Source organism: Tetrao urogallus (assembly GCF_951394365.1).
Source record: "Tetrao urogallus genome assembly, chromosome: 2".
Lineage (NCBI taxonomy): Eukaryota > Metazoa > Chordata > Aves > Galliformes > Phasianidae > Tetrao > Tetrao urogallus.
Genome location: NC_136814.1, coordinates 69305752 through 69319441, shown reverse-complemented (window position 1 = coordinate 69319441; position 13690 = coordinate 69305752). Strand labels below are relative to the sequence as shown.

The following is a 13690-nucleotide window of genomic DNA, read 5'->3' as shown; positions in this document are numbered from 1 at the left end:
AAGAGACTAAACAAGTGAGAACTCTGGTTACTGAAAAATACTACTGAAAAATACTGGGGAAAATCCTGAAAAGTATGTCTTATAGCTGTTGAAAATAGAGCTTAAAGCAGTGGCAGAATTTATCATATGTGGATAGCCTGTTCACTTCTGAACCACATGTTGTTTTTATCCTCTGAATGTATGTGTGCTTTTGCTCATGTTTTTTCTTTGTTTCTTTTATATGTTTTTGTTTTTTGTTAATGCTACTACTTTAGCATTGTTAGGGATTTTAGGATGCAGGGAGGAAGAGGTGATAAGCAACAGTAAGCAGTGAGAAAGGCATTACTGTCCACGGCTTGACGTGGGACAATTTCAAGTTCATTTACATTATATCTTTTCAGTGCGTACATTTTTCTTTGGCAAAAAATAATTACCCACAGCTTAATATCAAACTGAGAAAAAAAGGGGAAAAAAATAAACTTTGGAATACTTGGAAAGCACTGCAGGCAAAACAATCTAGCATCAGGGGTTTTACCTAATTACTTTTAAATGCAAACTTATAATCAAGGATTTTGCTATGGAGATAAAACACACAATTACATTAACTACCTTACTTTCCCTTCCCTGAGAGGATAAAGGCTGGAAGAAAATAGTGCATTTTCACCACTGCTTACACAGAGTGCATCAACATTTACCCTATGAGATGCCTGTACTGAAACAGGTTGAGGGTTGATATGTATAAAAGTTTCTAATAGCTTTTTGCTTAATGATGAACTTCTGTCACTCTGAGCCACAGTCCTGTCTAAGCAAGGGGTGCCTGTGGGCTGCAGTCTTGCTTCCTCCTCAACTGGATTTCCTTGAGGTGCAAAGCTGCCTCTTCCCAAGAGCACATCTCCAGCCCCAAGTAGTAGCCTCTTTCTTTCCCTAGTACACTTTAGCTCTTTGGCACCTAGTGGGATTTTGCATTGTTTTTGGTGGCTGCATACTGGCTAGAAATGTTTGTGATCACTACCAACAGGTGGGTCATGGTGTAACCCCAGGCCCTGCTGCAGTATCTGTAACTTGTGCTGCACATGGACAATAACCTCCAACATATTTCAACTCCAGTGCCTTCTCCCATGTGTAGTAGAGAAAAGGTAAAGAGAGTTGCATGCTTTTGTATTTCTTATTAATTCTGCCGCTTTTACTGAGAGAGCTCGGGGTGTTTTTTTTCTAGGAAGAGCTAGATTTCCTGCACTTTATTTATGAACTAGATGCAGTCTGGAAAGACATTCAGCCTTTGATTTATATTTGCACGACTTTGCTTTTGAAGCATGATCCAGGCCTGCAAAATGTTTACTCAGCCTCAATTCCCAGAAGTGCCTGAGTGAGGACGTGCTTTTTCTCAGTACTTCACCCAGTGGAGCTCTTGCCTAATAAAAGCATTAGATGCAGGTATGCTCATCAAAATGCAGATTTTGTTCTGTGAGGCGTTCCTTTGTAGTATGAAGCTGTAGGGCAACTGTAGCAGTGCCAGCCATGACATAATGTCACTATCACTGCCCCTGTCATGCCATGTACTGTGCCTGGGGGGCATGTGCAGTGGTCACCCTGCCTCACCTGGGGTTGTGCTTTCTGACAGCCTTCCCGAGGGAACCTGGCAAACTGGAGCTGCTGAATTCATGCCAGTGTGGAATTGCTTTTTAAGTATGGATGAGGATGAACAAATATTCCTTGTTAGCAGATGGCCCGCTGGGTGGCTGAGTGGACTACCAAAGTTAATAGACTGAAACATATTTTGTGCCCTGCATAATTCATCTGAACTTAATGAATGCTACCAGTGGCTCGAACACATTAAATGTTAAATGGAATTAAACGTTACTAGAATTAAGTATTGTGATATACATAGAAATTGTGAGCAAGAGTACTGTGTCTCAAATTTCCTTTTCTTTAAAATATATTTTGAGAAATTTGTTCATTACAGTTTGTGTGTCCTAGCAGTTATGAAGCCATAAATATTTATTCGTGTGTTTTCAGGCATTCCTGTACTACTCCAGCAATGAGAGCTAGTCAGTGCACTACAGAGGTGTGCATCTGCAGGTTTTCTGTCCCCCTTTGCTCATATTCAGGTTCCTCTGATAGTTTCTGCAAGACATTAAGGAACAGTTTGCTTTATAATTCCCTGAATTTGCTTACTAAAATTTCAGAGCCTATGGACATGTAACAGAAAAGCAGCCACCCTCTTCCTTCATTTCTTCCATTTTAACATTTTTTTCCAACATTAACTGTCTTCACTGTCTTCATCTTCAGTGAACAGTATAACTACTTCAAATACGTTAGGTACTTTGCCCTTCTAAGTAAACAGTGTTTTAAAAGAACAGTTGCAGTCAAGAACAATCAGATTTCCTTCTAAACTTTGGTATTTAAAAAATGCTGAATTTGAATTTTTTGAGAAAAACACTTTCCCCTTGAGATACTGATTCCTGACATGTGAAACTGATTGTCATCTCTTTCCTACATGGCATAAATCTGTTTTTGCAAGTTTCACGATGTCTTGACTGATCTCCCATACTCAGCATGGCTTCCAGTTGTTAAGGTCTACTGCAAGGAATCAATGTTTATAGCAGATGTTTGGTGCAGCGCAGCACTTTTTCCACTAAATATTGCTTGTATGTTCAAATCCGGCTCATTCCCAAAGTCCCTTTTGCTATCTGAATCTCTCAGAATTATAAGGCCTGTACATTTGTATTCACCCCTTTCCAGCTTCACAGCTTCATCCCTTCACCTGCCTTTTTTTTTTCTTTTTAACTTTTTCTCTTTCAGTGTGATGTAATAGTTCAAGTAGATCTATGTCTCTAGTTTATAGACTCGACAGCTTGCATATCAGATGCTTATATGGCAGCACATTTTGCAGCACTATTTGATTTGAAGTAACTTTATTTAGAAGGATGGTTTTCTGTCTGTCTTCTTGGTCATATTTAACTACTGAATATCAAATGCCAGGTTTTTTTTTCTTTTCAACAGGAGTGTGTCATACTCTCTGTCCCAGATTTGTCGGAGTTCTTAAGTGGAATTGCATAGAAATCAAAGCGAGTGAGAAACTGGCAGGACTTTACCTTTGAAAAAATCACAGCTTTGAAATGCTACCCTTCTGTCAGTCTGAAATCATCTTAATGTTTTCATTTCAAGAGCACACATTCAAGTTGCTTTATGTTTTCAGCCTTAAAGAACTGGACAGGCTTGGAGGCAACCCTAAGTGTTTTTGCTGTCATAGTACTGTCTATTATTTTTGATAGAGTCATTAATGGCAGTAGTATATGCTAGATTGTTTTATGTCAAAACTTTACTTTTGAACAATTGTACTAGATCATCTGAATATGATAATCTGTAGTAGATGCATGATCTTTTCAGTTAAACAACAACAAAGCAAAAACAAAATATAAAACAAAAAATACAACTCTTCAAGATGGAATCATAGAATTGCTCAGGTTGGAAAAGACATTCAAGATCATCAAGTCTTACTGCAACATAACCATACTATCCTAACTAACAACCCACTGCTAAATCATGTTCCTAAGCACCACATTCAAACAGTGTTTAAACACATTCATGGTGACTCCACCTCCTCAATGGGGAGCCTATTCCAGTGCTTAACAACCCTTTCTGTAAGGAGGTTTTTCCTGATATCTAACTTAAACCTCCCCTGGTCCAACTTGAGGCTGTTTCCCCTTGTCTCACCTGTCACCAGTGTGAAGAGAACATCATAGAATCAAGAATCATGGAATTACCAAGAATGGAAAAGGCCTACAGGATCATCCAGTCCAACTTTAAGATACCTCATGTTTATTTAGTGGAGGCATTTGGAAATCAAGCATCAAATCCATTTAAGTTTCAATTAAGTACGTTGATTCATTTTCTCTAAATACCAGTATAGCATTTGAGGTAAGCGTGGCAAGGTTTATTCAAATTATTGTTTCTAAAATTACTGTTTTCACAATCATGTAGGCTCATATCTGCAATTTACATGGAGGCCACTATATTCTATTCTTTTTGTCTTAGCAAGGATGGATGAGATCTATTTATGAGACCAGGTCAAATGATATCTGTTCTGCCTTCAGCATCTCTGCTGAAGATTGTCAGTAAGTGTAGTGATGTTTCTGTGGTTCTTTAAAGTTGACTTTTATTTTCTTTTCAAGGCATAATGGAAAAAAATATGAAGTAAGCAAAACAAGACAAACCTAAAATTAGACACACCAGTTATAGTGTAATGTGAGTCAAAATTATTATTGTTAAGATTTTCCAATTTACTGTTTAAAGTAAGCTATTAAAAATAATTTGGAACATATGGAATTATTTTTCATCCTTCTTGAGCTAGAATATTTTGCTCTGACCTTAAATTTTGGCATACTCTTATGCAGAAAAATGCTATCATGTTTCATGTTGTGTTTTTTAAGAAGATAATCAGCACATACTGAATTTTCTGGGTTTATTTCTTCACAATGCTTGTTGCTAATGAAGATCCTATACAAATATTTCACTGAAATTACAAATTTCATAGGTTATTTAGCTATAGGAACAATTGTTTCAGTTTGAATGTGTATGTGTGTTCTAGGAGTGCTACCAAAAATTTGTGATGAAATGTTGTATCCATGATATAGACCTGTGACAAAACATTTCTTAAATTAACTGCATAGCAAGCTTGACCTACACAGCCAACCAAGAGCTAAATTAATGGTCTGTTGCCCTGAGAGTTGCTGTTTCTATCTTCTTCATAAATTCCTCAACCAAGATGCATTTGTGTGGACTGTTTAAAACTTTGAATTGATTCAGAAATACCTCTATCCATTTCAGTGCTGCTTTTGGGCCTGAAAGATCTATTGAATTCCTACGCCAGGTTTACAACCTGAGGTCTTAATTTGGGAAGATTTCATATAATAAGCTATAATTCCAGTTCCAGCTAATTCCAGCAGTAGTAAGAAAATAATGTCGATCTTTTGCAGGGTCAAAAGAGGTGGAATGATGAAATAAGTGTCTGATTTTGTTTTTCAGATGTTTTATCTATTTGTCTAATTCAGTTGAAAATTATTAGAGCTAAGGATGTTTTGCAGTCTAAAAGCATCATGACAAAAGCCTCGTTGAAATATTATGTTGTTAAAGGCTTTCAGTGTTATGTCATTTAACAAAAAAAATGTATTTTGGAAAAAGGATATGCGCCAAAACAAAAATAAAGTCTCTGTATTGCAGAGCTTATCACGACTTCTTGCTGAAACTGTAGTGTGTTTCCATGCTTTAATACATATTTTTTACGAAATCAAGGCAGCTTTGACATTCAGTTTTAACCAGGAAGAATATTTAGTAATAATTCAAAATGCAGTATATATATTAGATGATGTGCCTGTGATGATAATTAAATAATAATTAGTAATTTCCATTAGATTTTTTGATGCAGTAAAGTGAGCTATCTCAAATTTTAGAGGCCCTGATTAGAGGAAATACTAAGCAGAGGTTCTATTTTTTTTTTTTTTTTTGATAGTTCAGTGTGTACACCAAACTGCACATAGTTTGGAAACAATAAGAACAGTAACTCTTTTACTGCCATTAAGCAGAGTACCCTCCAATGCAAAAAGATGGTTAGCACATCTTTTTTGCTAGTGATGAAATAAACTGCTACTTTATGAAAGACCTGTCTTTATCCTGTTGTTTGAAGACAGTTAAACAACCTAATTTTCAATATTGGTCACAGATCAATCAATGGTCTCTATATCACACCATTTGCTGTCTTGGAATGAACAAGAAGATTTTGGGGGAAAATATTACTGCATCTACTTTCATAGTGAAAGTTTAGTAATCTAAAATGGAATTGTGAAGTATTGAAGAGGACTACAAAGGCATTAGTCATCCTCTTCACTGCTGCTTTTGTGCTGTTACCTGTATAAACAAAAAAAGAAAAATTGAGTACTATCGTGGATTACACGATGATGTTGTGTAATATTGAAGTGTTCTACAACTTTGTGTCAAGACTGAATAGATTAGTTAAGAGATTATCCAGTCTGACTATAAGCAATTAGTCTGGGATGTCACTTTAACTGAATTAAAATAATTCTTCTTTGAGGAGCGGTATTATAGTTCCATGAGGGAAAATTTGTCTTAAGATACGAACTGAAAGTACTTACTGTCAGCTAAGATTAAGGAAAGGCTTGTGATAGGAAAGCACATGGAGTATAGATACTTTTTTTTTTTTTTTTTTAATACATTTCTCTGTATCAGCTGCAGCAAGCTGAAAAAGGAGAGAAATTCAGAAATTTTTCAGTGTTTGTAGTAAGTTGCTCTGCTAGCGACTCAGGTTCCTGTTTTGATAATTTTCTTTTCTTTGATTCCTCTGTTTTCTTTAAGGCCTTATTCGATTACAAGAGCTCATCAAGGCTCCATCACGATATAACCTGAGACTAAAAATCCGTCAGTTACCAGCTGACACAAAAGATGCAAAGCCATTGTTAAAGGAGATGAAAAGAGGAAAGGAATTCCATGTCATCTTTGACTGCAGCCATGAAATGGCAGCGGGCATCTTGAAACAGGTAATCCTCATTTTGCTTTAGATGACCTAATCTTCTTCATTCCTAATAAATGAAACTAATATCCAGTCTTAATGGCTTTTAACAAGCAGTTAAATTGTATGTTAGTTTTACTGAGGCCTAACTGAAAATCAGCCAAGGATTTTAGAGGTAATTTTATTGGCACCTGTAATGATAGCTTTTTTTTTTTTTTTTTTAAAGAAACAGCTTGATTTGTCTGTGTGGGGGGAGGAAAGGTATTTCACAGTGCACTTCACTGCGAAAAGGTACGCCATGGTATTTTAGAGAATTAATGCCTTGAGCTTTTAAATACTTGCTTAGAGTTATTTTTTATATATATATATACACACACACACACACATACTCGAGTTAAAGCTTTTAAATTGTGTTCTTTTAACCAGGTAGTAATATTGGAATAGCACGCTATTAAACTAGCACATTAGTGTAATGCTCTGGAAGGACAGAACTAATTGGTATTTTTAGAGCCATATTCTCCTCCTTTACTAACAAGACTGTGAAGGACCTGAATACATTCGGGCAGATGCTTTCAAAGTATTTGCTCTGTTGTGTAAGATGAGTAGGCAAGAGATAGCAGAATCCCAAATACAGTGTTTTTATTGCTGAAGCATATTCCAATGCTGTCACTGAAGAGAAGATGGCAATATAAGAAAGACTATATTAAAAAAAAAAGGAGCTTGTAAAAAAAGCTGCCAGTAATCCTGAGGTGTGCAATAAATGCATGCCTTTGTATATCTTCTTTAATGTAGTGAGCTAACCCCAAAGACTTAGAATTCCTAGCCCCAAAGACTTGGAATTCCTTAGACCGTTTTTCTCTAAGTTTTTTATTTGAGCTGTGACTTGCAATTAGGTTAGGAAACATACCTGAAACAAAACAGTGCTCTACATTTCTAATGCACAGCTTTTTAGTGACTGCAATTCGCATTCATATTATGTATGCTAGCATATTGTATCGTTTAGTTCAAAAACAGTAAATACATTCTTTAAAATTTGGAAAAAGATCTCTTGTTAATGGTACCTCAGGGTACGGCTGTGGGTACAATTAAAAAAGCAGGTAAAAACAGCAGGTAAACAAGCCTACGATCATTTTGCTTTATTGTGTGTTGATTAAGATTCTTTCATTAATTCTTAGACATTTTAATATCTGCTGACAGTTCTGGTTTTTACTTAACGTAATGCAGCGTAATTAGTCCAATTGTTTAGCCCAAATTATTAAATGTATATTTAATTCCTCTAAAATCTTAAAAATGCAGATAGAAAATATGTATTAATAACAGTACAAAGATGCAGTACTACAAATAACTCAATCAGTGCACATTATTATATATACTGTACCTCATATTTTTTACGAGAAAGGAAACTTTTATTCCATACAAAATTGGGGAAGAAAAAGTATGAGTTGAGAGAAATGGGAAGAAAATGAAAACCATTCCATATTTAATCATGTTCTAAGATCTGAGAATGAGCATGCAACTTCTTTAAATCAAATTCTGGACTGTTTTATCAGGCTACTTCACTTGTCTTGAAGAATGTAAAAAGAGGTTACAGGAACAACTCCTTAATTTTTTTTTTTTTTTTTGTAATCTTTTAGTTTTCCATCCAGCTTCATTATTGCAGTGTTCTAGAAGTGTCTAAAATTGGTGGTTCTGCTGAACATGACTTCTGCTTTCAAATTTGAAAAAAAAATAAAAAAATGCATGACAACTACTTTTTTTCTGGCCAATAATACTTCATAAAAAAAATAAAAAACTCACCATTGATATGATGTGATTCTATCAAGGCAAATCTCAATGGTTATTACATTACCAGGCAACCAGGGAAAGCAGACAGTATTTAAAATTTTCTTGTGGAGATATTTAAAATATTCTTATGGAGAGGTTGCTTGGAGAGTGAAATCCGTGAGTGTAAACAGCTGTTTATATGACCTCACTAGAGCAAAAAACAAAAATGCTAACAGTGTTTGGTGTTGTAAGGTTTCTACTGGAGTTGAGATATTTCTCATAAGATAATGGTTTTTCCTGTGTTTAACAGAATTCAAATTGCTGTTGGTAGACTGTACTAAATGTTCTAAATACAGGCAAAGACATCCTTTGAAAAAGTGTTGTTACAATTTTTGCCACTCTTGTCAAAGCTAAAAGCTCTGTTCTGCAGCTGCTATTTCAAATTTGTTTTAGCTTTTCACTTTTGTTTGAAAAAGAACATACAGAGTAGTCATTTATTCCTTTCTCAGACAATGCCACAAGTAAAGTTCGCACAGCCTTCAAATATCTCTTTTGTATACAAATTTCACTATTATTACAATTGTATAATTATTGCCTTCAGCATATTTAAGAAGGTTTAACTGGTAGGAAATTGGCAAAGAATTATCTTTGTAATTCCTGGAAAGGAGAAAAATATTCTGTATTTGTGTAGCTTTTTTTTTTTTTTTTTTTTTTTTTTTTTTTTTTTTTTTTAAGTGCTAAAGTGAGGTAAAAAAGAAAACAAACTGTCAAATACTGAAATGTTTACATAAATAGTACTAGACTCTAGAAGCTTTTGTGGAGAGTGAGAAGATATTGTGTATCCATACATGCTCTTCAGGTGAAGGAGCACATGATGCAGTGATGAGATATTTCTAGCTTATTGCTTTAAAATAAATATTTGCAGATTTTCTTTTTACAAATTAAAAAAAAAAAATGAACATTTTAAAATGCACAGCTTATGAGAAACTATTTGATATCACATAGGCAGCACAGCAAATGAAGATGCTGAAACACTATGTATCTTGCTAGTAAAAATTTACATGGAGAGTATTTTCTTTCATGGTTGGAAAAAATGTGTACACTTGAAGTATATGCTTGGGTCCTTGTTCTAAATGCATAATGCCAATAATTAAAATAGGAAAAAAATTCCTGTTAGGTTATTCTTTTTAAGGAGATAAGGGGGCTCAATAATGAATGAAATACTGTCAATTGAGATTTTGTGTGGCAAGTTAATGCAGCCATTCGTATGTAAAACTATAACCCTCTTTCCAATTTACAGCTCTAAACAGTCTAATAGTACTCTTTGCATCAGATGATCTGGTTCATAAACTTCTTTAATAGTCAGTAATCTGCTCTAACTGCTAGGAAATGACTTGCTGGACCTAATTTTAGTACAGTTCCAACCTGGTCGTCTTCTGCAGCTTTTCATTTGCAGTGTAAGTGTGTTGAAAGTTATTATGTTAACACAGAAACATTCATCTTTCTATTTTTTTTTTAAGGCTTTAGCTATGGGAATGATGACGGAATACTATCACTATATATTTACCACACTGGTAAGTGGCTTATAACAACATATGGATGACATCTAGCAAAGTTGTTACTTTCCTTAATTGCGTTATCTGACAAATCAAGAAAAAAAGTTTGTAGAATGAAGTGTGAGTACATTATTTTTTCTCTGTTGAGTTTTCTTTCTTTCAGTTAAAACTCATCAAGATGATTTAATTATTGTTCAACAGTTTGCCCTGGAAAGTGGCATTTCAGAGTAAATGTCTGACTCTTTAGTACTACAGTTTTAAACTTCCAAATAGAGTTAAGTAGATAACAGAGCTGCGTATATTTCTCTGTTTTCCTTTTACAGTTCATTAATGATCTTACAACACAAGCCATTTCAAACATGAGGAAGAAGTGACTTGGTAAAACTATACTTGAAATGACCTATGTTTAAAATGTCATTCATGTTTAAGTCCTAATTAAAATGAATCCTTTGTGGTAGGATGGACAGTTCATCTCAGCATTACAAAATGAGTTTATCAGAAGTATTAATATGGAAATAGCTTCTTGAATAGAAAACAAAGTAAATTCTGAAGTTCATTGGAACTGTTAAGGCTCTGCACAAATACCTCTCATTATAGAATGGCAAGTTGTGATATCATGGATTTGGGATCGCATGCAAATTCAATTTCCTTCATTGGTCTCGGATTTTCAGTTTGTGTTAAATTTTATTTTGATGTTTTGATGAAAGTTGCATCTTTGAGTTGTATGCTGTCCATTAGCATTTTATTATTATTCTTAAAGTCATTTTAAAAAAATCAGATTTTCTGTCATTCTTGTTTCCCTATTATAACATTTGCTTTTTTAGGAGCGATAAGGACTATATTCATTTGGTGCTATCAAACAATAATTTAATTTGCATAGACAGATTATAGGTTCTGATTTTGCAGTCAAGCTTTGGAGCTTGCATCAGAAATTACTTATTTTGATATATTAATTGCTTCTTACCTGACATGTTGAAAGTGCTGTCAAATAAATTTTCCAGCCACAGTGTTTATAGCAGTCTAGTGTGTACTCTCCCATGATTGATTCAGGGTCTAATGCACTAGCTGATTAATGCACCAACCTGTGTGTATTTGTAATATATGAATATAATATTGTTTTGTATATTTATTATATTCCAGTGTAAACATGAATGTACTTGGGGTAAACCATTGCACCTGAGTTTTTTTCAAAGCAAAAATTGAGAGAATGATGAAACGTTGTTCTGGTCAGTCTTTCATTTGAAAAAAAAAAATAAAAAAAATTTGTTTCTTTAAAAAGTGGGAATGAGTTAGGTTATTTATAAATACAAAACATTTGACCCCTATATAAATCAAGTGTCATATGTAGAAAACGGTATCATAATTACTACTTCTAATTGAAAATAAAGCCTGGCATCTGTGGTTGATTTTTTAGACAAATTAGTGTTAACATATTTCATATTCTAACATATTTCTTAACATATAATATTGAAATATGTTCTGGTTTTCCATAGTACAATATTATATTTTCTTCAGTTCTAATCAGTAAAAAATTGTATTCAGGGAAATATTACAAATAAATGACTATTTCATGGAAATTTAAACTAAACTATAAGCAAAGAGCAAATAAAAAGGAAATTAAAGACAAAGTTTAGACAGTTTCTATCTTCAGTGAAACTAGAAATATGTTGCTTGCCAGTAATGTCTCATTATGTCACTTTAAAAAATTATTTAAAGGGAAACAGGAAAGCCAGGAAATAAACCAAATGAAAATTCATTTAATGTGCTTAGCTAAACCAAATGAGTCACGGATATTTTGTTCATCAAATATTGAAATTTAATCAATTGGCAAATGTCACAGTTGTAGAGAGAAATTCCTAATCAAGAATAGGTCTGTGTTTGCAAGCATGATTAGTAGATATGAAGAATACTTTGGTTAAATTTAAGCTGTGATCAAAAGCTGCAAAAGGTGCAGGCCATGTGCAGTCTCCCTTTTCCCTCCTCTCATTTAAATGTTAAAAGATAAATAACTTTCATTCAAAGGGAAAATGTAGTAAGTCTGTTCTGTTTATCATGTAACAGACTGTTTCTGGTAAGCCAAAAATTAAAAAAAAAAAAAAAAAAGTTGTTTACTGATTAGTTATAATATTTATGCCTACTGGAGCTTTTCTATTATTAGAGTAGGAATACTTAGGCTGCTCAGAAAGTAATGTTTCCTGTTTGTTTATTTGGAAACTACAACAGATACAAAGAATACACCACCATTTGATAGAGTGAATTCACAGATACAAAGCACTGTTTTTCAAAATATTCTCCATCAATTACTATGCGTTTTTGCTAGTGATGAAAAAGAGTCTGAATGCTGCACTCATGAAAACCTGCATGACCATCCGTGACCGTGGCTTGTCTTTCACACCATTGCCTCCACTGCTAAAGTGTACCACCCATCATGTCACTGTACTAACATCCACTGTTCGGTATCTATAAACATTCAGCAAGTATCGAGATATGTCAGTGGATGCCTTTTTTTCAACATGGAGGATTTCAATTAATCCTCTTGCCTTTTCATGTGCATTTCCATGTCAGACACTATTTTGTCAGACTTCCTTTGTGATTTCACCTGTTACACTCCAACAAAATTTAATAGAATATTGGTGTGAAAGTTCAGTCTCTATTGCCATACCACCAAAATCTGCCTCTGACATCGTGGACCAAAAGAAGCAAATAGAAGTCATTAATCATAATTGAAGTTGCTCTTCTTCTGTGAACTGGACTGCTGGTTGACTGAGTTATCTGAAATGTGCAGTCCTCCAAATAAACAGAACATATTTCCTCATATATACAGCAAGTGTAGTATTGCATCTCAGTCTCAAAGTTGAAAATGCAGTGTATCAAAATATTCATGTAATGTTTATTTTTTTCAGGACCTGTTTGCCTTAGATGTGGAACCATATCGGTATAGTGGAGTTAATATGACAGGATTCAGAATTTTAAACACAGAAAATAGCCAAGTGTCATCTATCATTGAAAAGTGGTCTATGGAGCGATTGCAGGCACCTCCTAAACCTGATTCAGGTTTGCTGGATGGATTTATGACGGTATGAATATCACTGTTTAGCTACTCTTTTTGTATGTGCTTGTGAATATATCTCCCATCATCTCAATTTTTAATTTCTGTGACTATAAATTTTTTTGAGGCATAGGTCCAAATATTATTGTGATTATTATTTAGGCAATAACTGGGGTTTTAATTTAATATTCTACAGGCTGAAAACATGTTATTGGTGAAAATAATTACGTACTATTTGTGTAGCATCATATCAAATCCCAGCCAAAATGAAGCTAAATCACATTGTCTCTTTCTTTATATTTTCTATTATTCATTTAGGTTGCTCTTTAATAATGTTTTTTGTTTCATTTCTGCTTGTTTCTTTTTTAAAATATAATTTATAAAAATTACAAAGAATCTTGTTTTTCCAGTTTCTATGCACTGACTCAAACATGTTTTTATATCTTTGTTTTCTTTCACTGCTGTTATTCTCCAGTTTCTGTTCAGTTCCCAAAATGAAAATCACTTTCATCCAGATAAACTTTCATTGCTGAGTTTTCAGTAACTCTCTGCCTTTATTTATTTGTTGGAATTAAATCTAATGTGGTGCTAAAAGGAATAGATTTATTTGAAACATATCCTATACTAGAACTATTTTAATTTTCAAATTAATCGGAATAACTCGATTTCTGATTTGTAACATCTTTACTGATAGAATTCTACTGCTTTTTAGAATTTTAGAAAACATTTAATACTCCATTTGAAAAAAGAAATTCTTGAAGATAGATATGTTTCTTATATAGTAACTATATAGATTGTGTTATGTGAGCCATGTAA

At 33.9% G+C, this 13690-nt stretch overlaps 1 protein-coding gene across 1 annotated transcript in view; it reads left to right on the top strand.

Moving 5' to 3' along the window:
- GRIK2 (glutamate ionotropic receptor kainate type subunit 2) overlaps positions 1-13690 on the top strand; it is a gene marked incomplete at both ends in the record, with an annotated part of 345231 nt that overhangs the window by 125095 nt on the left and 206446 nt on the right. Inside the window, 3 exons of the mRNA XM_079532662.1 lie at positions 6352-6533; positions 9790-9843; positions 12729-12902. Coding sequence (XP_079388788.1) covers positions 6352-6533; positions 9790-9843; positions 12729-12902 — 410 coding nt within the window. The remainder of the gene's footprint in view (positions 1-6351; positions 6534-9789; positions 9844-12728; positions 12903-13690) is intronic.